We start from the raw sequence: 27096 nt of genomic DNA, 5'->3' as shown, positions 1-27096 counted from the left end.
CTTTTCAATGCCTTGAAAATGGCATTTTAGAAATAAAGGGTTTTCAAGGATCGCTACAAACCCTGGTTTCTAGCACCTAAATAATTTTACAAGCTTATTTTGGCATGGAGTTCGGAAATTCATGCTTTTTAGCTAACGCTGCATCATCTCTGTACATTGAAACCACGAGAGCGCAACCATTTTGGAGTAAAGAAAAATACTGAAAGCTTTTAATACAACTCTTTTTCTATGGAGCTTCGTATTGCCTAGTTAGGTTTACGAATGTGCCTGGTTTTGGTGGGCGTTTCTTCGACATTTTCTGTGAGAAGTAGATGACTAACCCCCGTATTCAGAAATGTATATTAATACAAAGCCCATGCTTGACTTTATATAAACGACGCCTGGTGCGAACGTCCCCCAGACGCTCACTGCCTTTCTTTTGGTGCGTTCACGACTTGCGTCATTTAGATCAAGCATGGGCTTCAAGTTATGATGCATTTCTGAATATGGGGGTAAGCGTGCGCTATTTCGGGCAACGCATTGTGCCATTGACACTGAGAGGAAACGGGGAAAACAAAGTTAACACCCTATACTCCTAAACTTTCGTGTACCTGTGGTGTGCGTGTATCGTGGAAGAAGAAACAGCGCTAACACCAGGACGAAAAAAAGCATCGACCACACCAGCGCTTCGTGGTGTTGTCCATGTTTTTGCGTCGTCCTTGTGTTGCGCTGTTTCTTCTAAAATGCTCAACCAACTAGCCGGCAAGTCTATCCTGTGCATATATATTGAACACACGTATGAATGTAGATGGTCTTCGAAGCTTTTAGAACGAGCGCTGCCACAGGATACGAGCAGTGCACGCGTAACAAGTGGACACATTACTCATTTAAACATGCGTGCCAATGCATGTGACGCGGCTATCGGCATAAGCAGTCTCCAAATGCTGGAATGCGTGCTCTTCAAAACGCTAACGATCCGCTGCTAATGCAGGACAACAGCTCACAGCGGACTGAACCAAACTCTAAACTAATGCACTTGAAAAGAACGCCTACACGGCAGCGTGAGGCACGTCGAAATGCCTGGTACTGGCATCGCAGTTGACCACATACGAATGGAACTGGCGGAAAAAATAAACAGAAATGCTCACCAGTATACGCGCGACTTAAATTCACATACGTGGATGGTTGGCACGATACTTTGTATCCGCGTATTTTCGGAGAACATATAATGCATGGACTGGAAAAGCACTCGATCGTGAGCTGAACGGCACATTTGTTATTTTCCTGGGGTGACGACAAGCCATGAATAGTTCTCACGTCGTGGTCTACGTTGTATTCCTCCGTTAGTCGTAGCAAGGAATGGAAATGATGCAAACGCAAACGTATTCCAGTACACAACAGCACAGCACACTGCAGAGAAACTCCAACCACCGCAGCCGATTCCTCAAATACATTTGTTATGTATATAAGCTCTAAAACAACACGACTGAGCGTGGTGGCTTTGTGGTGTAATGGTTAGGATGTGTGCTTTGAATTGTATAGATGCGAGTGTACGCGGGTTCGAATCCACGTGATGTATAAAGCAATGTGGTTCTCCATAAGTGTGTGTGATTCCCTCGACTATTGTGTTCTAATTAGATTATGTGTCTCCTGATTGTGAAGTATGCGAAGATATTTGCGGATTAAATGTGAATTTGCTTTTTTTTCTCCGCAGTGGCGTTCGGGACACATACGCATAGGCCGATTACGAGCCGTCACGACTCATGGTAGGCAGCAAATAGCCAGGAAAAATGACTTTAAAATCCTGCATAACATTGCTCACGCCTATTCTGAAGGCCGCTTGGAATCGGGCCACTGAGTCTGAGGAGCCGCCTAGAGAACGGTGTATCAGCGACCCTAATTTGATCTGATTTCCTGCCTGCATGCGTGGCCAAGACTTCGCTAAGAGGGTATTGGGAAGAGTAGTTGCACTCTGTTCGGGGGAGTAGAAGTACTCGGTCTGGTGGAGTGCCGTTACCCCTACGGTGAGAGTATTACCACTCTGCGGAAGAGTACTAGCACTCCCTGTGGGAAGAGTATTATCACTCTGCAGAAGAGTACTAGCAATCCCTTGCGGCGGAGTAACAAAACTCTGTCAACAGGAGTTGACCTACTCTCTCTCAAAGAGGGTCGATCTACTCTCGAAAAGAGAGTGAAATATGGGACAAGCCGCTACTCCCTCAAAGGGAGTGCCCGGCACTCTCTTAGTTTTTAGAGTGAAGGTTTCTGTCTCCAAATATATGCAGACAAGCGGGCACCCGTACCGAGAGAGAAGCTGAAGACCACCGACCTCGGTGCCTCGAGAAAACATGCGTGCATAAAATTACAGAGTATTAGCAGCGCTTTTGGGAAAGTAAAAGGAAAGGAGCAGGACAGACGGAACATTGGCCTTCTTTAGCGTTTGGTTTGCTTTCCTCCTTTCTTCAGTCCTCTTACCACCCCTTTCTTGTTACGAAAGCGTTGGAAATGTTCAATAATGTCAAGTTTCCCTCTGCTAAAGTTTTCCGCGTTAACTACGCGTCCGCGCTCCTGTCGAGCGCACGCACTTGTCGCCCTCCGTTCCTCTTCAAGTTGGAGAGCTTAGCCTGGCAGACATGAAAGGGGTCAATAGACGGCTGGAGGGTAGATAAGAGGCCGACGCACCGGCAACGTACTAATAAAGGAAGAGTGGAACGGAGCTATACTCGAGGTTGGAGTGGACGCTTTCTTAGCCAAACGTGAAGCGAGACAATGCTATTCATCTTTATTCGTTCGGATCACTCAGGCTCGGGCCGCAAGGAGCAATACGGCACGAGCTGTTCGTTTGCGCCCACTAATATTGAAGCTGCCAATATCAATAGTGTAGTGCCATCGCCTAGTTCAGGTTTAAAAAAAGATTGAAAGAAAATATACTAGGAGTCTGACGTGTGAGAAATTGGGAGGTAGAATGCGGAAGATCGCTATGTGGCATTGTATAGCACCATAAAAAGAATACATACCCGCTTTTCTTTCTTTGTGCGCATGGATATATTAGAGAGTGTTGAAGCTAATGAAAGGTGCTTGTATATCTCCGTGTGGACAATGCACTGAGAAAACGAATGCATCTGCCAACGGAAAGCAAGATTTCAGGAAAGCAAGATTCGAGTCCCGTAGACCGTCCTTACTATTCTAAAGACTGAACCGGCAGTGCGCACAAGTTAGATATATTGATATATGTTCCACACGTGCCGCCAATTCTTGATTTTTATTAGCCTCGTTATGCTGCTACTTCTGCGATTTGCCGACCTGCATAGACTACACCGTTGATGATTGCATGATAAATTGAGTTCATATTGCGTGTCTTTCTCCACACCAATTAAATTTTTTGCTACGTCGACCTCTCATGTTAATCCAAGTTAGTGCTACAGTTAGCGTTGGTGTAGAGTTAATCACCGATTGACTGAACGATTATCAGATACACCGAAGTAAATAAAACGTTTTGGTTGGTTATGCTTCACTTCAATGCGTGTTCTTCTGAAAGAAACTTCATACGCAGAACCTGATTTGGAATCAGTTATAACGAACCAAATATTAGTGTAGGTGCAGCAGAGTATATGTAAGGCGAAAGCCTTGCAGATCAAACCTACCAGAGCTTGAGAGATCCCGAAAAAAAATAAAGGAGGTTGGTTTTGACGTTTGTGCTACCTATGAATTGAATATGCAGCTGATTTAGAGTAAATGCTTGACCATTTGTGTAACGTAACGGATACTAGGTAAAAGAGACGTAACTAAGCTCGGCTTACAAGTGAAGGCAACCACCAGTACAGGTACTGTGCGCGTTGTTTTTAGAAAATATCGGATGAAACAAAGAAATGGTACGTAATCCAATATGAGACGACGACGACGACAAAAATCTTAAATATGAGACGTTTAGACTTCCGAACGGGAGCCTTGTAAACATTCTGAGAAACACAGAAATGTTGCTCCGAACGCGACATTGTTATGTCTACATTCGAATGCATGCACGTTAAGTGGAATGTTCTTTTAGCTAGCGCTGGCTATTCTCAGGTTTTTTTCCGGAAAAATTTTTTTTCATGCTACTTTCATGTCGACTGTAAAGAATTTACAGGAATTCGGGACATCTGTGTTACTTCGCATTCTGCACAACACGAGTACCTAATAAATTTCTTTTCAAACTTGTAGGGATTATTGCAGAACTTTAATAACTCGTGTGTGGAAACTACACTTTTCTTCATTTCATTATACCGAGAAACTTGTTTCCCCTTGTCCGTTCACAGTTTTCTTTTTATGCGCTGCTTTCACTACATTACGCAAGTGTTTTGTCGCTTGGTGGATGCGAATGTTGAAGAAAGCGAACACCACTTGAAAGAAGTTGTTTACCCCGTGGTGTTATCGCGATGCATTTTCACCTTTCACAAATGCTACTTTACAGAGAAGCGCTGCAAATTTCATGTGTTTTGGGGCGGCTGATGCTCTCATAAAATGTAGTGGAAACGTACTTCGCTACTCGCAGTATAACTTTCTACGGCACGTTTCTAAGGCAACACCGCATTCACTAGAGGCGCGTTTGTACCGATTTGATCCGCGTGGTTGTCGAGGGTGGAACCCTTGACCGCGCTCAAAGAATTCTAAAATAGTCAGCGCTGTAAGGCTGACACTTGGTGCCGAAAACTTGCTAATTTATCTTGTCTTCTCAAATGTCATTTGCTGTTTGATATAGATATGCCAAACAGGCAATACACAAAAAAAAACTCGTGGCTGAGTGGTAGCGTCTCCGTTTCACACTCCGGAGACCCTGGTTCGATTCCCACCCAGCCCATCTTGCAAGTTGTTCTTCATTTATGAACTGCCTGCCGGGATTTTTCACTCACGGTGAACGCCGCCGACACCGACGCCGATGACACCTGCTTTTCTGCGACACGATCTCCTTAACGCTGTCGCGCTAAAAACACGCACGCTCCCGTAAAGTGGCTTCACTTCAGGGGAGTTTACTAAAGGCGTCTTTTTAAGCTAAAAAAATTTGCACAATTAATCAAACCTTCCAATGTACGAAGAGTGAGTCATAGTGGTCAGGTCGTTTCAGTGAATTGTGCTGATGAAAACGCATTTCTCTGGTAGGAATTTCTAAACATCGCAATGGAGTTTCCGGTGGTGCAGAAAAGTGGTCCTTGAAGCCAGACAATTCACTCCACTAAAACTAAACTTTGCACATGGTGAGAAGATGACATAAAGACTATATAAGTGAATACATCTGGGTGTATAAAGCAGCGTTGCTCTGTAGGTAATTATTGAAATGATTTTCCCAATGAGCGACGCGAACGCACAGCACCCGCCACCGACAGATGGCGCCAGTGATCGGTGTCCCTAATTGCTAGACACGGACCAAGTAAACGTACGTAGCATAATATTGTCAATTTTGAACTTTGTCTTTCAGTATAGTTCGACTGATCACGACAGTGCGTTAATTAATTATTCTGTAATTGACGAATAACCGATACTTTTTAAATACTGTTACCAGCGCACATAACACTATATGTAGCTAAGAACATTACTCTCGCAATGAACACAATGTTTTCCCCAAGCAAAATGGCCTCACAAAAATATGTAATGCATACAGTCAACTGCAATCGTTTACGGACCATGGGATCAATACCTGGAAAAAAGGTGAATATTTCAGCCGATAGCCCGGTATTTAGATTTACAGCCCCTATACAATATGCAAACAATATAATGTTGCGCAGTTATACTGGATGTAGTCGCAAGCTGCTCGGATTTTAACGTGTTTTCAGACCCCGTGGCCCATAATGTTCCGCACTGTCTGTAAATTGCGCGGTTGGTATATACAGATAAAGATAAAATAAATCGGGAACTTACTGCATAAGGAACAATTACTGGATCACCGACGCCGAAAATTATATCTCCATTTTGACAACTCGAGGGTGTCTGATACAGGAACAATCGGTATACAGGGCGCAAAATTTTCACGCGCACAAGGTAATGAAGACGTCAGGTCAAGTATTATTCAACTCAATGAAAAAAAGGTAACAAAAACAAAAAAAAGAAAAAGGCAAAGACGTTGCCACATCCGAGGAAAGTGTAAGCGCACTTACACACCGCAGTTTCTCGTGAATTCAAACTCGGCGTTTTATGCGAACGCGGGGAGAGGCAGGCGCCGCGCCATTCGTGCAGATCAAACCTTTAAAGAACTCGCGCGTGTATTGAAGCGCCCTCCAAGTTTCCTTCCCTCTCTCACGGTTCACCGGCCACTATTGTGCCGCGTTCGCGGTTCTCCATTTTTTTTGTTGACTACGGCACCCCTTGCGCGAGTTCACTTCCATTCCCGTCTTTGAATAAATATTCTTCTAGAATAATTGTTCCCTCCAGGGAACTTTTGCTGGACTCGCTGAATATGCGGAGGTGGATTGTAAGCGCGTGTCCGCACGGACTTCTTCTTTTTCTTTTATATACGTTATGTTTGGGAAACGTCGCCGCCTTTAGATGGCGCCGGATACTTCTTTTTCCATAAGATACTACGAGTTCGCGCGTTTGAAATCCGCTCCGTGTTCCTTGCGGTGAAACAATGTCTCGACGCGATCATGTGACTTTTCTGTATACGAATTGCAAATAGTAGGAAAGTAGTCAGTAAGAAATGCAAGTTTTTCTCTCTCTCTCTCTCTCTCTCTCTCAGACGGAGTGCGATTCTCTGACCATTTTTTTTTACGCAGTGTTAAAAGAAGTGTTAGAGCCTGTCGGCAGCGCGAGATTTACTGATACTGCGACATACCTAATTGGGCATGCATTTATTCAGACGCTGCAAAAAGAAAAAGAAAAGCCTGGACGTTATATACGTGAAATAGAGGAAATGTGAATTTTAATGTTCAGAAATGTTTGACACTAAAAAAATGTTTACGTGCTTTCTAACTTCTCCACCACAGTGAGTGTTTCTTTTTTAGCGTATCACACTGTATAAACATTCCGCCCTTCCTGCTTCACGTACTATGTGGCTGCAGTAATATTCGATATGATATAGCGTACGTACGTAGTCTTCTAGTAGCATATTCCTTGAATAATTCATTTTTCAAATAGAAAGGAAGCCAAATTATTCGTAAGCAGTCTTTATCTGATAACTGCTGAACACATGCACGCATCCCTCTTTTTCTTTTCTTTTTGCATATCTTTTATAATAAATTCCAACGCCGTCGCAGTATGTAACTGAAAAATTAATTAAAGGAGTGTTCGATTCTTTGACCCTAGAACAACTTCGTTACGACGGTTCCGGAATTAAATTTTCCTCCTTCGGGGCAGACGCAGGAAATTTGATGGCGGGAGCTCGTAATCCAATACAGGTCCCCTTCCACTGTTGGATGATGTAACGAGTTTCTTGCTGTTCGCCTTGTCGTTTGATAGTACACTTGGACGAGTGGAGGGCGTTTGATCTCTCGTCACTCCCTCCTTGTAAAGGCAAGTTGAGGTATAACAAGCGGGGGCAGATTCGACAGCCTTTTAAAATAGAACTGGACTCAGTGAGAGCGCCTGGGCGGAGTTAATAGTAATCAAATAACTATCCTGGTATGGCGTATCTTTTCTAACCTGACGCTAATAATTAAAGGGAGAATGAGACATCCACCCAAACATAGCTAAGTGCTACAAAGAAAACCCATACGGGTTCCTCGAAAGAAAAGCTTCGCAGTTGAAGAAAAATTCGCCCTGGTGCGGGACTCGAACCCGGGACCACCGGCTTTCCGGGGCGGCCGCTCTACCATCTGAACTAACCAGGGGGCTAGCAGATGGCAGGCGAAGTCGAATTTATCAACAACTCAGAAGCATAGGCAAGAGTTTGACGTAATAGTTCTGCGGAGTGCCGCAAGCTGGAGAGAAGTAATTAATGAAGGTAAAATGACACATCCACCGATACGTAGCTAAGTGCTACAAGGCTAAGTGCTTATTTTCTCTTTATTAATTACTTTTCTCCACCTGGAGGGATTCAGTAGAACTATTACGTCAACATCATGCAAAGTGGGCGGCACTCAATGCGCAGTGCACTGTTTGTTTCCTTCACCCTTTTCCACTCTCCCTCTCTCTCTCTCCAGTAACGGGGATCAAATGACTACCCTCCGAAAATGGTTAGGCGTTCTTTACCACTCTACCTGTCTACGAGTGTGGTCGCGCGCAGTGGCGATACGGCAATGTAAAAAGTAAGTGTACGCATGCAATTTAGGTTTTGCTTACCAATGTCTAGAGACGCTGTACCAACCCCTCGTACAATAATTCCCACTCTCCCGTCTCCCCCAACAAACTTACAGATCTCTTTTTTTTTTCATACGGTCCAAAGAAAGGCTCATCAAGCTTCTTTCTACATGTCTTCACTACTCATCTGTTAATGCACGGACAAAAAACATATTTGCTTTTGTGAAAGTAGAGATGAAGAGAGAGGGGCATCTCATCCGTAACCTTCCTGCCTTTGTTAACGGATTCCGGGGCTACCACTTCATAATACTGGCAGCTTCTTTTAGTTTTCTCACTTTTATCTTTTTTCTCACACAAACAATAAGAGATTGTTGCACGGTGCGCGACCACGTGATACTATTTCTTTTACGGAAACGGTCTTGTGACCTTATTTTTATTTGTTTATTATTTTTTAACCAGGAGCTTGTAAAATACTCCAATCGCTCGTCATTTTCTGGCATTCATACTCTTATTTTACCAAATATTGATTCGGAGTACGTTTTCGCCTTCTCAGGTTATTTACCAAGATTGAGCTCAAAGCTACCGCAATCATTCATCAGCGTTATACAGGGTGCAATTCACCAAAGGTTACTTGCTTCGATGGCTAGAATGTTCCAATTTCTTTTCAGTGAACCACACGTGTACGTAATAATAACCTGCTCACGTGGGCTGCTCCCATTATCATCGTCATCATTATAAAAATTTTATGTCCACTGCAGGACCAAGGTAGTGGACATAAAATAGGATGATGATCCCTGCGGTGCTCCTATAGTGCTCCTTATTTTAGTACGTTTGGTTTCATACACATGGGATCTGTTATTTTACTTTTGTTTACTTTTCGTCACATTTATTGTATGAACAGTGTACTGATGTGCAGGTCATTCGACCCACCTTATTTGCCACAGGCCAACTCCGAGCGGGCTGATCACATCTGATTTTCTCACATACAGGTCTTGTTAGACTGGTTCTTTTCTTTCCCCCTTCTATTATTTATTCTTTTACTTGATTCACGTATTCTTAAGCTTGTTCTTTTTCCCGTGATGCATTTTTACTCTTTTGCTATGTACGTCTCGCTCCTGTCTAAGGCCTTCTGTGAAGGCTAGCAGTAATTCTGAAACAAAGAAATATAATTTAGAAATGTTGAGCATTTAGCCACAAATGTCCAGCTCATTTAAAAGACAATAATTATTTTTTTTCGTTAAGTTGACCAGAAAGTTCAATATTTCCCCATTACATAAAGTAAATAATATTTCACTTCAAGAAGTAAATATGCTTTCGTTGCAAATAGACGATGTTATCGGACCCTCAAGAGTAGCTAAACAAATTGCAACGTACACCATTAAACAACGTCAGTGGCAAAGGCAAGAAATGTATACGTGCAGCTTGCGACACACATGATCGGTGGCACAGGGTAGTGCCAGGGTGCTCTCTAATTAACTTCACACGCTCGAAAACGTGACCTTCACAGATGGACAGAGTGAAATTCAACAGGCCCTTCAGGCAATCTCATGTAGACCTCAGTGAAATGAAATATAAATTCAACGGAATGCCATGAGCTCTTTTTTGTAAGGAAGCGCAGGCGTCGTTTACAATATATGACGCATGCGAAATCATATATCGGTGCAAGACGTCAAGTTTTGCATGTTAGAATCATTGGTTGTCTCACGAGCGAGTGATGTTCATGGCGGCAGCTAGTCTAAGCTAAAGAAATCTCGATAGGCAAGGTAGCACGAGCACATGTTTCTGCGCCTTTAACAAGCATAGTCTGTATAGTGGTCAGCATAGCAGACTGCAAAAACAGTAGCTTGAACTTCAACATTCGAAAACCAGGTGAAGTAATTGAATCATGAAATATGGTCAACCCGATATCACTATTCACGTTGTACGGACCCCTCCCTGATATACAAGAACACCCGAGGAGCCACGACAATATTTTTCTCCCGTTTCGGCACTAATACATTGTAAAATATTTTGCACCCTAAAAGTAGAAAAAAGGGTGTAAATTTTGCAATAACTCACATCTTTACACCGGTTTTGGGTGTATGTGTGGGAATTATAGAGAGATTTACACCCTTTAAGGGTATAAACTATTTTACAGTGCATCAGTGGGTGAAATTGGGCCGCCACAGCCGAAAGTTGGCAATGCATACAAGAATGCACTTCGAACGTTGTGATGTTTTATTCAGTTGTTTAAATATTATATTTTTTTTCATGAAGTACTAATTCTTCTGTGTGGTTGTTCGTGTGAGTGTTTTTGCCGGTTGCCAGTAACTTAATTATTTAGATGTCGCAACATCCCTTCAATCCTTCATCGATGACCAATTTTGAGTCTCTAACACATGAAAATATGAAGAAGCTGAGGTCGTTGCGAAAGATGAACCAATTGTGAGTTCGTTATTCATTTTTTTTTTTGTATTCTTGTAGCTCCTAACCATTCCCTTGTTACACCTTCAGCAGCGCGTTTAGCCACGATGAAGAAAAAGAGCAGCAAGCTCTATAGGAACCGGCTGAACAGTTAGAGCTGGTTAAACAAGATAAAGTTAGAAGGGTCGAAAGCCAAGATTCACGAGTTTATATATACTATAAGTTGGACACTCTGCATATGCCTACGACTCGCAGGTACTGAGAAGCGGGCTCAGAAATGCGGTCTTAGGTAAAAAAAAAGTTCCTCAGCACGTGTGCATGCAAATTTCTTGACAAAAGTGGATTGGAAGTCTAAAGTCTGCATTCCTCATAGAGCGCACTGAGGTATATCTTCTATGGGCAGTCATCCTACACTTCCTGTACGTTATGATTTATTCAAATGTATGACGCCGCTACTCAATAATGTGGTCCATACGGACAATACGCTGTTAGTGTGTGGGATATAGATATTGCACAAAAATTTTGTATATAATGTATGAAGATCTGTACATAAATGCTCTCAAACATGCTGCGTAGTGGTACAACAAATTGTAAGACTACTTGCGATGCCAAACCCTCGAGGTGATGGGGGAGGCTGAGGTCAACGAAAAAGAGATCCCTTTCACGAATGAGAATAAGCTTCGGGAATCCACACTGGAAATGCTCAGACAGGTTCGACTACTGTAAGCGTTGAAGAGAGTGAGAGAGAGGTATACGCAAAGGAAAGACAGGGAAGTTAGCCCGAGATCACCTCCGGTTGGCTATCCTGTACCGGGGGAGGGGGAAAAATCGCTGGTAAACTGACGAGGCGCCCGGCTCCAATAGGCGCACAAGCGTCTCGCCGACGTAAGCGAGGCGACTGCCGGGGCCACTTACGACGTCTATGATCTGCTGCAGTGTGAGCCCGAAACTGAGGATGAGCGGCTCCGACTCGTTGAGCACGGGCCGCTCTAGGGTGTTGTAGTTGGCCAGCAGGTCCTGCAGAAGCCGCCGCTCGTGCGCGCCTTGTTCGGAGTCTGAAAAGAGAGGAACAGAGGCACCGTCGTGGGTCACGTGACTTGACACAGTGGTCTCCACGAGACATACATACGTTCGCAGCAAGACGGAGGCTTGAAATGAATAACAATGGTCGACCGAGGAGTGTCACTGGAGCCAACGTTTCGACAAGGGATATTGTCTTCGTCTGACGTCCTTTCGGTGAAATGTTGGTTCCAATGACATCACTTGTTTGACCCCTGCTACTGCACAATTGTAATGCTGACTGCACCAGTGCCATTGCCAGTGATGTATTGCTACTGTAGAGTGATCTGCACTGTAAAGTGGTCTGCATGCTATTCAAGAAAAAATATAAGGACGAGGTTGCCCGTTTAATAGTAGAACCTGAGCATATATTGGCACATTGGCGAATCGTGCATAAGTAAATCATCGATAGCGCTGTCTCCTAAAGAGCTAGGCTGTCTGCGCAAAGAGGTGACAGAGCTTTAGGGAGAAATTATGCTTAGTAATGCTGTTTATTGGCTATGTTACCCGCCAGGTTGTTGTGGTGACTGCGCTGCGAAGCCTGAGGAAACGGGATCGGGTCCCGACCACAGCGACCGCATTTCGATGCCGAAATAATTTAAAAACGACCCTCGTGTACCGTGTGCGCGTTAAAGAACCCGAAGTGGCCAAAGCTGATCCGGAACTACGGCGTTTGTCGTGGTTTTGGCATGTGTTGGCATATGAAGCCCCAGGATATACTTTTTTCAATGGCTATATTTCTTTATTTAATTTTTCCCCTCTTTTGCATAGAACCTGCTGATTCCACTTGATATGTATTGCGGTGTCCGAGAAGTACAATATAGTTGGATCGGCTTTGAATATAAAGACTGCTGTTTCAAGTAGCATTGCCGTGTGTGTATTGCGTGTGAGTTGGTTTGTCCCTGTGCCTTTTCTGCGCTACAACTCCCGTTTCATGGTGCATAAACTGCAAGTCCACTTTCCCCACTCTCACTCCACTTTCAATCTATTTCGAAGACCTCGCAGAAGACCGATTTCACGACCAGTTTCTCTACGCCACCGTTGCCACAAGGCATGCTGGTTATAGTAGTCCCAAGCGAAGGGCTGAGGGTCCACTATGGTAAGAAACATATGTAGTGACATGCCATGACAAACTCGCTTGGCGTTCGAGATGAAGAGGCATCCTCCCCCAACTTTGCCTTAGACCCTAGCAAAGCGCCAGGGCCACTGGGTATAAACTCTGAACGTGGGGAAATGGGTCTATTAATTTTGTTAAATTTGGTGACATCAGTTTTTCTCGTTTTAATAGTTTGATAAAACATTTGGCATTTCGTCTTAGCTGGCTCATGCAGAAAAAAAAAAATGTGGCCCTATGCATACGTTTTCATTATTAGCTGCGACTGAGATTTGTACTGGTGTCTGCCTGTTGGCAACGAAATGTGTGGACGAAGAGGCAGAATACGATGACACCAGAGAAAAGATGCGCAGTAATAATCTCAGAAACGACTTCAAGTGTCTTGTTGAATGACGCGGACCAGAAAATGCAGTCTCGGTGCGAAATTTAAGTTAAAGCAAGCCAGAGCAAAACTTACTTTTAAGCTTGTTAAACTAAAACCGTGGGCGGCCGTAGGTACAGTGACATCAATGCGCAACGGCGCCTTGTTATGGTAGTTGTCTACGACAGGAATAGCCCAGTTTATTTAGCCTTGTAATGCGCAATGTATCCTAAAAGCGCGCTTCTTTGACACACTAAAATTCTAATTTAAACACGGAAAGCTCAGCACGTAGTCTGTAGTCTGGAGCTTTCGGCGTTGGATAGTTCAGCAAACCAATTACATAAGGTATAATTATTTACTCATTGGATTTCAACTCAGATAACATTTCAATGCTGCTTGCGAAAGTGTACTCACTATGGCCAGATATAAAGGTGAACAAGTTGCTCTAAATTTTCGTGATGTGGGCCTTACGGAGTGTTTGCGCATTAGTACAAGGTTTACACACCGACCGCTACGGGGCTAAAGATTTCGGGTTGCTCAAAGAATGCTCAAGAACGCTGCACCACTTCGACTATTCCATCGGGACATACATGCCTCTTACCGAAGCAGCAACTTAGCCTGCGGTCACTACGAAGGTTGCGTCACCAGTCGGGTGACTTCTTTGGATGCGGCTTCGTATGATGTTGAAGCTCAGCGCTCTGGCAGAGCTTTTGAGAATATCCCCGCCAATGCTAGGACATGTTCTTCAACCATTCGTCGCTGTTACAAGCTTTCCCTGAGGCAACAGCAGCGCTTACGCAACTTGTAACTTTCGCATTATACGACTCAGCGTAGCTCTTAAAGCTTCGGCACGTTGACCTCTGCTTGCTCCTGTAATGGCATGAATTGCTTTTACGGCGCCAGGGTCGAGTGAAAAATGTCGACAGAAGGATGTGGTGTGTTTCTTCACTTGCCGAGGTCTTAACGAAGGCTAGCTGTGGCACCCGCCGTGGTTGCTCAGTGGCTATGGTGTTGGGCCGCTGAGCACGAGGTCGCGGGATCGAATCCCGGCCACGGCGGCCGCATTTCAATGGGGGCGAAATGCGAAAACACCTGTGTACTTAGATTTAGGTGCACGTTAAAGAACCTCAGGCGGTCAAAAATTTTGGAGTCCTCCACTACGGCGTGCCTCATAATCAGAAAGTGGTTTTGGCACGTAAAACCCCATAACTTTCTTTATTTTAGCTGTGGCAGATTTGCTTACATACCAAGGCTTGTCTCTTTAGGCACGCGACAGAGGATTCTCGTTTACGTGTACCTACGTAACTGTGACATGGTAGTAAGCATGCGACCTGCTGTGGAAATCCTCCTTATGAGCATATTTTCACGTGGTAGTGACGGTAAAGAACACAGTAGCAATACTGTGAAAGACGAAACTAACTTCTATTGGGTGAAGCTGTGCCCACAAAAACAGGCTACACTTAACGTACAACGACAGCGATGAAAACAGTCGGCGATCGTCGAATATCTGATCTGTGGGTCAAGCGCGTCGGCTTTTATACATCAGCAATCGAAGGTTCCAGAGTGATGGCTGGAGCCCGCATGTCTTCCACAAAGTTCTACACCCTTCGCGTCGCGCGATGAAATCAGATTACACAATTAGGTTCGGGGAAAACAGAGCGGATAGCACTATCGATAACTCTCGAGAAACTTCCGATAGATGCAGGTGCGTCCTGCGCTGTGCGATAACATTTGTTAGGCAGTGAAACTTGGTCACCCGATAAAAATAAACAACTACACGTGTCAATATGTTGTACCTGTTTTGGTCACTGCACGTTAACAATGCCAGATGATCGTTATACTTTTTCTGTACGTCACTGCGCTCCAGATAAGAAGTTCTCACATAAACATATAGCGGAAGCTTCATTCGCAGGCGTCTTACTTCATCTCGTGCTCGTATCATTCGCACGAGCATGCATGGGCTGTTTACTGAAACGAATAGTGTTAACTCCGGGGTCATGAATATTGCAAATCAAAAAGGGAACAGACAGATGTAGTCGTATAAAGGTTATCAACAGGGATAAGGCGCCTCAGAAAGAATCCCTTATTCATGTTTATAACCTTTATACCATAACTCCAGTGTCAGGTGTGCCCGCAACTGATCGGAAACCACGAATGTCGTAGCGGTGCAGTCTTCGGGAAATTTCTGAAAGACTAGCTTTATTTCCTTTTTGTCACGTGAACGCCTCAGCGGTAGAAATGGCAACAGCACGAGGTGGCTCGACCACATTTTTCAATCGCGCTATATATTCACTCAGTAGCCCCGCAAGCTAACTAGAAAGATCCCCTCAGTACTTGCCGTAATGTGCGCCGCTCTCGCGTATATGCGTTGCTTTCGCTTTTGTCCACGAGGAGAAGAGAGTCAAAAGGCAAGGAGGAAAGAACCGAACAGAATCTACTTCCTTTACCACCTTGTCCATCAGACCTCAAGATTACATTTGCAGTTTTGTTCTCGCGCACGCAAACTCTGGACCGTCTGCCTTGCATTGGTTCCGCCCTCACGACGTCTTATTTCGCTGTTGAGAAGCACGCCCGCGCAGCCTCGGGGTCTCGCTCCGTTAAAGCTCCCCGCTAAATGCGACCGTTCATGGCAAAACCAAGTACCTGTCGTGAATGGGCATTTTTTTTTTTTTCTAAAAGAACCCACTTCCCATTTCCACGAGCCGCGCGGCACTGCCTGGCGAGTCAGAAAGAACGAAAAAAAAAGGAAATCAGAAAGGCATGCATAGGAAAGCACGCCAAGGGGGCAGTCGTGCGAGTTTTTTACCGGGAGCTGGCGCACTTTCAGGGATATTGGGAGTGAAAAAACTTGCGCATCCGTGTGTACACGGAGTTCGTCGAAGCGTATACAGAGCGCATGCAGTGAGTCAGCAACCACCACGAAGAGCGCGCGCGGAGAAATTCGAAACAGGAACTCGGAAAATACAAGGAATATACGCGAGTGCACGATGGACGGCAAAGCAAAGCGACGGCGAACATCATGCTGCGCTTAACTCGAAAGCAAACAGAACGCCTCCGGGAACGCCTCGTGTGCGGGTAGACTTCGCGATTTTCTATTTCCGCACGCCAAAAGCGCCCTTCGTGAGAGTCGCCCCTTTTGCTCGCCGCGCAGGGGTGCGCCTATATACGGCGTTTCATAGCCTCGATGCCGGCTGTGCTGAATCAGCGCGTTGTGAAACTTCCACGCCAGCTCCGCTGAGACCGACGCCGAGTCGTGCCGAGCCTCACTTTCGCTGAGCGCCACGCGATGAGATGACAAACAGCTTCGTAGGTTCACATACAACAATATCTGCAGTATCATCGTAATATGTGTGCACTTCTCCTTTCTCGTACAAAGTCATCCATCATACGATAAAATCTGACACGGCGGCACTTAGGTTTTTCGTCCAAAGCGCTATATCCACGTTCTTTGCCATATTTCCTTCACTGGCAGCGCTGGTTGTCAATCACACAGTGGAGTAGGAGCAGCAAGCGAATTAGGCCGAATGCGAGACTGACGTCGTCTATACAGAGGGCAGAGGACTCCGCTTCTCTGTCCTTGCTCATCCGATCACTCCTAGAGTCGTTGCCTCTATGCACGCAAAGCGCAGTAGATTGTGTTACTTTGTTCACTTCCTTTTCGTTTAGATCCTCCTTTCCATATCATTCTATGCAAAATAGCAGAGTGGACTACTTTCTCATTAACTTTCCTGTCTTCCCCTTTCTGTATTTTCCACAATTTCTCACTTTGTGGAAGCAAGTAAAAGTTCAGGCTTTGCGGAGTAAGGAACTTCGTACAAAGAAAACCTCCCCTGTCTTCTTGCAAATACCGTAAGGCATTGCAGACAGAAGAGTGACAAAGAAATACCGGCGCCATTGCTCCCCATTATTCCACCTCGGGCGCTCTTTTTATGCCAGCAGCCCGCCTGATGTTTCCTTAATGCGCCTAGCAAGGTGAACGCACGTAGTGCGATCTTTTTTGTTTCGTCTTCTTGGGTAAGGAGATGTCAACGCCTCTTTGTTCCAATAGCGTACTACTTACAGACGCAGACGAGATAATTAAAAGAAAGGAGACACTTGTGTCTCCGCTTTGGGACCCTTTCTCGGAGAAATGAAAGAACGGCCTATTACGTAGTGGGAAGTAGGCAGTGGGGTAGTAAGGGGGGCTGGGAGGGCCTGGGTGTCAGATGCCAGTTGGTGGGATGGGGGCGGGGGGAGAGGTGTCATATATGACTGAACGCACTCCTCTTTCCGCCGGCTTGTGCTTGCGTAAATGGTAAAGAATGCTCCAATAACCAGCAGCCCGAGCTCGCGTATATCCGATGTACCAGATGTTTAGCGCCGCCTAATTGCCGGCAACAGCTTTGACCAACTGTGCGGGCTAAAAACTTTAATTCGCTAAGTGGTAGCTAAACCGCTCACCTTAGTGGAACGTTTCATCTGCTCGTGCGGTTTGCTCATCTCCCATCATGGTTTGCGTGCATGTCCTCGGTATATACAGGGTGCCCCAGCTAACTTTATCCAGAGTTTAAAAATATGCGAATGCCACGTAGCTGGGCAGAACGAAAATGATGGCGCTTGTCGTCGCTTGGAGCTATTCAAATTATTTTTTTTTCATTCCGCCTAAATAGGTAATTAGTCTTAATTATTTATTCAACTTATCGAATATTATAATTAGATGAAAAGTGTCAATGAGAAAATTTTAGAGGAATATGAAAAACTCCCGATATAGTTTTCTGTTGCTCAATACGTGCGACGTAAAAGAGTTTTTCCGAGCGTGAAAGAAGCCCGCGAATACACGCAAAATTGCCGCGCCACTGGCCGCTCGATGCACTTCGCGTGTATTCGCGGGCTTTTTTCACGCTCGGAAAAACTCTTTTATGTCGCACGTATTGAGCAACAAAAATCTGTATCGGGAGTTTTTATGTCGCTCTACAATTTGCTCATTGGCAGTTTCTATCTCATTATAATATGAGACCTTTATTAATTAATAAGGAACCCTAATTATGTAATCAGGTATAATGAAGAAAATAATCTGAGTATCTCCAAGCGACGTCAAACAACGTTACCTTGGTTCTATTGAGCTATGTGGCATTCGCATATTTTTAAATTCTGGCTAAAGTTAGCTGGGGCACCCTGTATACAGTGTTCCATTATTCAGTATTGTATCATTTGTATTAGTTTTGTATTAGTTTCGCGGTATTTAACAAAAACACTCTCTCCTAGTCCTAGCTAACCTTCTCTTTATAATTTTGTTGTTGTTGTTTTTTGACTTCATGTCAGAAATAGTCTCTTGTTTTAGCTGCACAAAATTTTACAAAAAAGGTTAATTTTGTGAGGATACTTCCCAATATTCTATCAGGTTATGTATGTTTGTGACCACTAGGAACTCGGTATTGTGCAAAATATGGCAGCTAATTAAATAGGATGTCGTAAATAAGTGCTTAATTAGCAATTATACAGGAAATTCGGGAATCGAAAAACCAAAGTCACATTATTAACTCAACAAAACCTTCTTGTCTAAACAAAATGGTCTTGGGTGTCAGTACTTTGGCACTGTGGGTGGCCCAGTATGGCAGTATACCGAAAGAAATATGAAATAGTGCACCAGTAACGTCGAACTCTCTATTCTCACCAAAGCGAGTGCAGACCAACAGTAGCGCAAGCTTTCGCTGGCACGTGGTTCATCGCGGCCTCCTCTTCTTTTGCACGGTGACGCCAGGAAAAGCGTGCATCTATTCCACTCCCAACCTTGTGGCGGTATCGCAGCGCGAATAAGGACGTTTGCCAATAGGAACAAATAAAGAAGGGCTTTATAAATCAGCATGAAGAGAACTCGTGATTGTAATAGCATTGGCACCCCCGTAGGAGGGAAGCGGTTGGCGTTTTCTAATAGGGCGGGGAGATCAGCGTCACTGACATGCTATTTAATTTTTGTTTGGGTTCAGGGCTGCCCGCAACCAAAACACTGCACGTCGCAGCACCTACGACGATTTTTGTGAAGTTCTTGTTGTGCAACATATAACTGCAGGGCTGCAGGGCCTCCAAAGTCACCAATTAAAACTTTATTAAAATAGTTTTGTTACTTGTGAGCCATATTTTCCAGGATGCCGCATCTGTATTGGCTGCCAAGCCTTACAGTTTGACAGTAGATGTGGAAATGCGCTTATCTTAAGTTACCAGTGGAGCACCCTGTGTTATTTGGTGCAGAAAATAAAACAGCGTGTATACCTGCTGCATTCGAGATTTCAGGAAACTAAAACTAACTAAAGGGGGGAGGGGGGGGTAACGAACGCGATATCCAAGGCGGCTGTGCTGGTGCTGAAATGTCACCCCTTCGCCTCCCCCAAAATTTTCGTTATCCTCGCATTCCTTACTACACCCAGAAGAGGGGTCACAGAAGACCATGGGCCGCGGGTGCCAGACGACCTATCTACGCCGCTGGAAGTAGGTATAAGCGTTAGGCACGACATGCTGCAAATTACTTTAGCAACGTGCACGCCTTACTTTCCGCATTCTCATTTACCGAGCGCTGTTGCCATGAAATAATAATTAGTGTCCCATTTGACCGTGAGCAGCTAAAAAGGTAAGGAGAACCAAAAATCTGCGTTGACCTTTCTGATTTCATCGCTATTACACGTCTTCGTTCGGTGGCCTTCCCAAACGATTGCAGATACCGGCATCTTGGTCCAGAAGATTACCTTTCTTTCTTTCTTCTTTTTTTTTCTATAGAGGAGCCGTCGCAATTCCGGCACCTCTTGTTCAAAGAGCCTCCTCCCTCCCCCTTTTTTTTTCCACGTCCTTTCTTTTCGACAGATTTATGTTCCTCGAGCAGGCCAGTCTTCAACGTGGGTGCGAGCCGCGCAGGCAGAAAGAACGTCAGCGCAATAACAGAGTCGCAGTAATGTCCGCCATTCCGTTTCCAAGTTAGCAAGAAGAAGAAGGAGCAATGTACCTTCAGGCGAGAGAGGAGTGTGATCTCGGTGCAGCAGTGATCTGTGGCTCTCGGACCTACCTCGGAGAGCGCTGAAGTAGCGCAGCACATGTACGCTATCAGCGCAGAGGCAGGTGCCGAGCCCACTCTGTGGAGGCTCACGTTCGCCGGCAGCCATCGCGAAGCCGGCATCGACGACGCAAAGAAGGCGCGACATCATGGCCTCACGGCTGGCCTAAACGGGCTGTGCTTACCATGTCGTCTCTTCGATCGACGTTTTTTTTTTTGCTTTCTTGCTTGATTGCTTGGTTGCTTGGTTGCTTGGTTGCTTGCTTACTTGCTTGCTTGTTTGTTTTACTCTTGGCAATGTTTGCCTTCCAAACAAAGACGCTGCGGTGTGCGGTAGAGTACAGGGTGCTTTCGCTCGAAGACGACAAAGCGAACGCGAGGCCATGGTGCAGAGTTGGACGGGACAATAAAACCGGGGGTGTCGTATAACCGGTCTCACGGCCAGCACAAGTTTCTGGCCCTTCGCTCGAGCAGCCGGTCGCGTCAGAAAAGCTCGCGTTACAGGCAGCGCTGTACCCTGCGCAAGGATTTCCTCTCATGGCAATGCAAGCTGACGCGAAGCCTTTGAAATGCGTGCGCTGCTTTGATGTTGGTGGTTGTATACGACCCTGCCGTTGTTGTGGGATTTTATGCTTCAACTGCTTTTCTGTTCGCTCAATCTTGGGTATAGTCACCAGCGGTAAAGCTCTGTGAAACGAATTTGCAGAGCTGAATTTGCAAACTACAAAACAGCATTAAAAACGCGAGGCAAATTTCATGGGTTCCCGATTCTAAGATTGCACGAATACTTTGCCCTTCAGTCACGTTATTTTTTTTTTGTTCATGTAACGTTCTTTCTCATTATTAATATTCTCCATATGTAGGAAATAATGATTAAAGTGACACGTGATGCAAATAAAGCCAACATGTGAAATTTGTGAGTACGTAAACTTGCTATTCATTCAACATACTACAAGTTGCGCGTTTTTTACACTTTGCTGCCCAGAGACTTGAGGTTCTGCAAGCCTACCGCACCCAATAGGTTTGCTTGTCACTCGCTTTGGCAAATTGTATTCGAAGCGCGCCCACATTCGTGCACTCTGCTGCGCAATCGGCGTTGTAGCCACGCTCAGAATATGCACTCCAAAGCGAGTAAAAATGAGTAAGAGATACACTAGAACTGACAGATAAGTTACTTATTCGGTACTTTCTCTCCATGAACTCCGCAGAAAATATATGACGCATTATAGCGAAGACACCGTAGGTCAGCATTTTATTTTCTTGAATTTGGCACTCCCCTCCCCCCCCCCTTCAAAAATGAAAGCAAGCTTATTAATCAGTAGAAGGATCGACATTTGGGCGAGTTGGTACTGGTTGAACATCTTGAAGGGTCAGCGCAATATAACGAAGACAGAAGGCAGGAACAGCGCTGTCCTGTGTGTTCCTGCCTTCTGTCTTCGTCATATTGCGCTGCCCCTTCAAGATGTTCTAATTAATCAGTGTTATTAAAGGTGCCAGGTAACTTTCGTTTTCTTGCGATTCTACTTGTGCAGGTAAAAAGGCCTACGATAGTTACCGGGATGAGTTATTGCTTTTCACATGTGTGGCTCGATCATTGGGTGTAAATTAACAAACACACTGAGACGTCGGCAGACTTTTCGACGTCACATGCACATGGCGAAGACCAAGTCTGGTATAAAGACAACAAAGATAAGATATAAACACAACTTAAAAAGAAAAGTTGAATGGAAGGACGATTCTTTTGCAGTTTTCGTGGCGCCGCGGTGCCCAATTTTCTTGTCTAGACGCTCCACGAGCAACTAGACCGAAAATTCTCTCTCTCTCTCTCTCTCTCTCTCTCTCTCTCTCTCTCTCTCTCTCTGTCTACCGTAGCTTCTTATTTCCTGCCCAAATCGTGAGACTGCTGACGTCGTTCTTTCATGTTACAAACTTGGTATTATTTTTGTTTATTTATATATCATTCTTGAGAAGTTCTTTTTTCTTTCTTCCCCAAGGAGAAGATCTTCCACTAGATCTTGCTTTTGTTCATTTGCAAATGCAGAAAACGCAATCCCAGCGCTTTTCCCCCCTAGGTAACGAACTTTTCAGTAGCCTCAGTCAAACGTTGGCAGAACTTGTGGGGTCAGTGGCACCTAATATGCAAGATCAAAAGCAGCGCCGCCACCGCCTTTTCTCTTCAATACCGCTCGCTTCATCGTCAGAAGTTATCAAGTAGTGTGTATAATGTTATTCACGTAGTCTCCGGAAATTCACTTTTGTATTTCTGTATTTCTTTTAAAGAACCTGACACTATACTTGAAAGCCATACCCTGGTTTGTGCAAGCGTATTTCTGTAACGCGCTTATGGGCAAGACAGCCACTTATTATCAATATCATAAGCTTCCGCGTTTTGTCCCTGATATGGGATACCAGACTTTCCTAGAATATGAGGCAGTGATTCTTTAGTTGAATGCTCGCACAGTTGTGTTTGCATTTTCGCCTTGATTCTTAGCAAACTCTAAGAGCTGCCGCTCCCTCGTTGCGGCAATGGGCGAAGAAACTTCGAGGACCTTCCTTGCACGAAGCTGTCCGGTCGGCGCGTCCAGGAAACGTGGGAGCGAGTCAAGTGACACAGACAGCGAAGCCACCGAGTTGTGCTCGGACAGCTGCGACTCCTCGGACGACGACTTCAAGGTTGTCATGAGCCGATAGGCAAAAAGAAGACTGATGCGGGCGTCATCTCCGGCAAGTGTTTCAACCGTGAAAGATATGTCACAGCGCTGGCCGCACACTGTTCTATTCTTGCTCGTGCGCCCTATGACCAATTTGCGGCTCCCTAACATGCAGCTTCCTTCTTTGTTACTCGAGGGCATCGCACCGAATGAGATTAAGGACGTGAGAATAAACTCACGGAAGAATGTCCTGCATGGCTGTAGATGTTTTACATCGTAGCGCAGCACTACAAAGCCTTCGGAATGTCACAGAAGTTGACTAAGTACGATCAATGATCGCTACAGGCGGTAACGGCACTGTTGGCGTCATTTATGACGTCGACGTTTCCATTCCGGCTGACGACTTGCCAATATTAATAAAGCCATCAACAGAAGGCACTGTCATCGCGCATTTCACCAGGCTCGGAAATACATGCTGCGTTAAGCTTGTGTTCGAGGGAGACTGCCTTCCCTCTCACAGTGAAAGTCGGCCATGTCCGCCATGCAGTTCGACCTTACATATCGAAGCCCCTGCAATATCACAAGTCCTTCAAGATTGGCCATGTAAAAAACATCTGTGGGAACAATGCTGTGTGCCCGCGGTGTGCTGCATCCCATTCAGAAGACGCCTACCACGTGACTGTCCTGAATTGCCCTAATTGCCGTGGTTCCCGCGAAGCCTCATCGAAGGAGTGCCCGAGTTTCCGGAAGGAATTCGCGGTTGTAAAGCGCATGATTCGGGATAATTCAATACGTAGTGAGGCTGCCGCAACACTTAGGTGGCGACGTTATTGCCACCGAAGAGCGCAACGAAACGCCGCAACAAGCAACACGCCGTCCTCCGCCAAAGTGGCTGCTTCATCAACGCGGAGCGCCCCCATGAAAGACATTGAAAAACGAAGAAATTGGCAAGACCCGATCCTGCAAAGTGGCCCGCACTTCCAAGCGCACGACCTGCCACGAAGAAACCTCGGACACCGGCACCATCGACACCCTCACAAACCGCTGATGCAATGACACCTGATGATTGCCATAATAATGTTGTGATCACTGATGAATGCTATGCGTGTTGTACTCAGCAACATAAAAACCCCGTCGGCACAGAGGGCGCTGCAGGTGCTGGACACCCTGGGTCCAATGCTTGCAGCAATAGGGTAATGCAACGGTCATCCTCCTCCCTCACAGAATATGACAGTAAGTACAAGGCAGTCAATGAGTCGCTGTCTCATATCATGGCTGCCCTGGAGCCATATCGCACCTGATTATGTATTCTCTATGCTTATTATCTCTCTCTGACACTCGGTTTCATAAACGATTGGACTTCTTGCGGCATGGTGCGAACGAACGAACGAGCGAGCGAACAAGTGAATGAATGAATGAATGAATGAATGAATGAATGAATGAATGAATAAACTAACAAACGAACAACCGAATGAATGAATGAATGAATGAATGAATGAATGAATGACGCCTCCAACGAGTTGAACGCAGAAGAGTTGAGAGCCGCTTCCCTGATAAATGGAGTTAGGCTCACCGAGTAACGAAGCGGGCCCAGTCCGCCAAACACGGCCAGCGCTGTGGCGGCACTCAGCACCCATGGCCGGCGGCTTTGGCCGGAAATGGGGATCCGGCGGCACAGACCGGGGCGCGCGCAATCTGATTAGGATCTGGGTTGGGGGGGGACAGGGCCGACCGGCACGGGCCAGGCCAGACCCAAATCGCGTCAGGCGGCGGACGCCCCAGCACTCTCCTCCGTCGCGCTGCGCTGACACACGGCGCACAGAGGAACTTGGCCGCAGCGGATAGGCTCGGCTTAATGCGCCCCACGCTGCCTGCGGCCAGGAAAGAGGAGGAGGAGGACGCAGAGGTGTTCACTGCGGGACGCTTCGCATCGCCTCGGACTCGGGAGAGAGAAGCACACTCGCTTGCGTTGTTCTGAAATGGTGTACCGACCCCCCTTTTTTTAACGAAGCTGCGACGGATGCCAGCGCGTGGGTGGACTGCGGTGGGACACGTCGCTATCGACGTGCGTTACGGCAAAGTTTACCCGGTGCCGAAAAGTTGAGGTGTAAGCAGTACTTCAAAGAAAGCTTTGGTGGTGCTACTAATGCGACGACGCTGATAGTGAGGAGTGCCACCAGGAGATAAAGGTTTGAATAAGGCTATTTTGCTAATGCGAAACCGTTTATTTGGAAAATTTAGAGAGAGACAGAGGGAGGAAATAAATAAGTAAATAAATAAATAAATAAATAAATAAATAGCGGAGGGAGCTTGGACGAGAGAGAAATTAACTTGGAAAATGGCAATCGCCAGTTTCTCAGATGAGAATGCGCGCCGCCTTTGAGTCGCCCAGTCGCAACGGAATCCTATCAAAAAGAAAATTAAGATTAATAGTGACAAAGACAGAAAGCAGGGAAGAAAGAAAAAAAAGCAGAAACTATCAACCCGGTGCTGAAGTTAGGCCTACTGTAATGTTAAGTTACGATAGGCCGACAAGGAATGTTGCCTACAGGTAATGAACTACTCAGAACACGTAGCTTGAATTATTTGCAGTAAGCCAGGAACGCTTGTCACTGTGGATATGGTGGCTGGACCAATCGGCTGCACAAAGCTGCTTTGCAGACAGTCAGTGCAGAAAAAAAAGCGAACATCAGTATCCTAAGCGACGAAAAAACACGACCACACAGCTGCGTGCATTATTCAAAGAAAAAGAACAATAAAATGAAACAATAAAGCTGACCTTAGAATCACACTTTGTACCATGCAAGAGAAGCACTAGAATCGTATTAAAACAAATACCATGAAGTTTCACAAGACTGAGCAAACGTGCGTTTGTTATACCACGCCTTCTATTCTACGCTCCAAAGTTCCTTATCGAGGTTATTCTGCTCAACTAGCCCCGACGTATCTGCGTGTTTTCATACACACTTGCATTTCTTTGTCTCAAGTGTCGCGTAAAAGCTTCCTCTCAGTAGCCACTGGAACTTTCTAAAGTAAATACGAGCGCCTACTACGCGCGCAACGAAGAAACAGACGCAGATCGGGGAGGCACCAGAAGTAAAATGAAACTCGAGATAGGCGGCATTGTCTTCGGTCTAAAGAAGGACAGCCCCGAAATTTCAGCGTAAACACACACGCACAAAAAGAAAAATCCAGGCCAGTGAAGCGAAACGCCTTCCGCGGCACAATGGAACGGTCGACGTGAAACAGCTGGCGGTCAGATCGCGCCGCGGAAATGAATAATAAAGGAGAAAAGCCGAGGAAACGTGGACCGCCAGCTAGCACCCGCTCAACACGGCCGTGGAGGCACCGGCCCCCTATATATGGGCCCCGCTGGTGCGCGATCAACGGTGCGCTCCATCAAAAGTTACAACGGCAGGCACAGCAGCGCGACGGGAAAGACGGGAGGAAAGGTGCGCGCGCGCGCGTGGGTGTGTGTGCAAAGCAGCGTCGTTGTCGTCCTCCTCATCGTCGTCCCCGAGCGGAAACAAAGGAACTGAGGGAAAACGGGGATGAAAGGAAGGGAAAATGGGGGAGAGGCGCGTAACGGGCGGAGCGGGAGAAGTGAGAAATCACCCCCGACTTGCGAGCTGCCGTCGGCGAAACGAGACAAAAAAAAAAAGAAAGAAAGAAAAGAGCGATGGACGAGAGATGCTGCAGGAAGCCAGCAGTAGAGAAGCGCAGCTCCGGTTGACGTGGTGGAGAGCGGCCCTTTTGGTGGAGATGGGGAGAAGCAAGAAGGACAGACCCGCCTGTCATACTCGCCGTAGCCGTCCGTCCACCTCTCTGCGAAGACATAAACGAGACGCGGAAGCTATAAGAGGGGACCCAGCAAGGTGGCGGACGTCCCTTATCCGCGTCCTGTTGCTAACACGCGAGGGAGAAGCGAGTCAAAAGTAAACGCTCCGAGGCAGGCTGCGGGAGAAATCGCCCCGACATGAAAGAGATAAGGCGAAACTACGAAAGCAAAATTAAGAGCAAAAAAAAAAGACCTACAGGGGTTCATTTTCATTTGTTTGCCTTTTCTTTTCGCATTGTTCATTTCCGAGCGGCGACATGACGAGGAAAAGTGGCGAAAGAGAAACAGCAGCGATTCCCGAGAGAAGAGCTGGTAAGAAGACGTAAAAATATGTGTTACGAAGAAATTGAGTTTTCCTTTATATAATTCACTTCTTTCGTCGGCGATAGAGCCAGTGACTTTGTGGGTGTGCGTATATATATATATATATATATATATATATATATATATATATATATATATATA

General features: G+C 45.7%; 1 protein-coding gene across 3 annotated transcripts in view; it reads right to left on the bottom strand.

Annotated features, from left to right (window-relative positions):
* Positions 1 to 27096, bottom strand: part of LOC135919724 (neuronal acetylcholine receptor subunit alpha-7-like) — a 328023-nt gene that overhangs the window by 119655 nt on the left and 181272 nt on the right. For all 3 annotated transcript variants that reach the window (XM_065453597.2, XM_065453589.2, XM_065453605.2), the window contains exon 2: positions 11503 to 11642. In XM_065453597.2, coding sequence (XP_065309669.1) covers positions 11503 to 11642 — 140 coding nt within the window. The remainder of the gene's footprint in view (positions 1 to 11502; positions 11643 to 27096) is intronic.

Source organism: Dermacentor albipictus, chromosome 2 (assembly GCF_038994185.2).
Source record: "Dermacentor albipictus isolate Rhodes 1998 colony chromosome 2, USDA_Dalb.pri_finalv2, whole genome shotgun sequence".
Taxonomy (NCBI): Eukaryota; Metazoa; Arthropoda; class Arachnida; order Ixodida; family Ixodidae; genus Dermacentor; species Dermacentor albipictus.
This window is presented reverse-complemented; position numbering and strand designations above follow the sequence as displayed.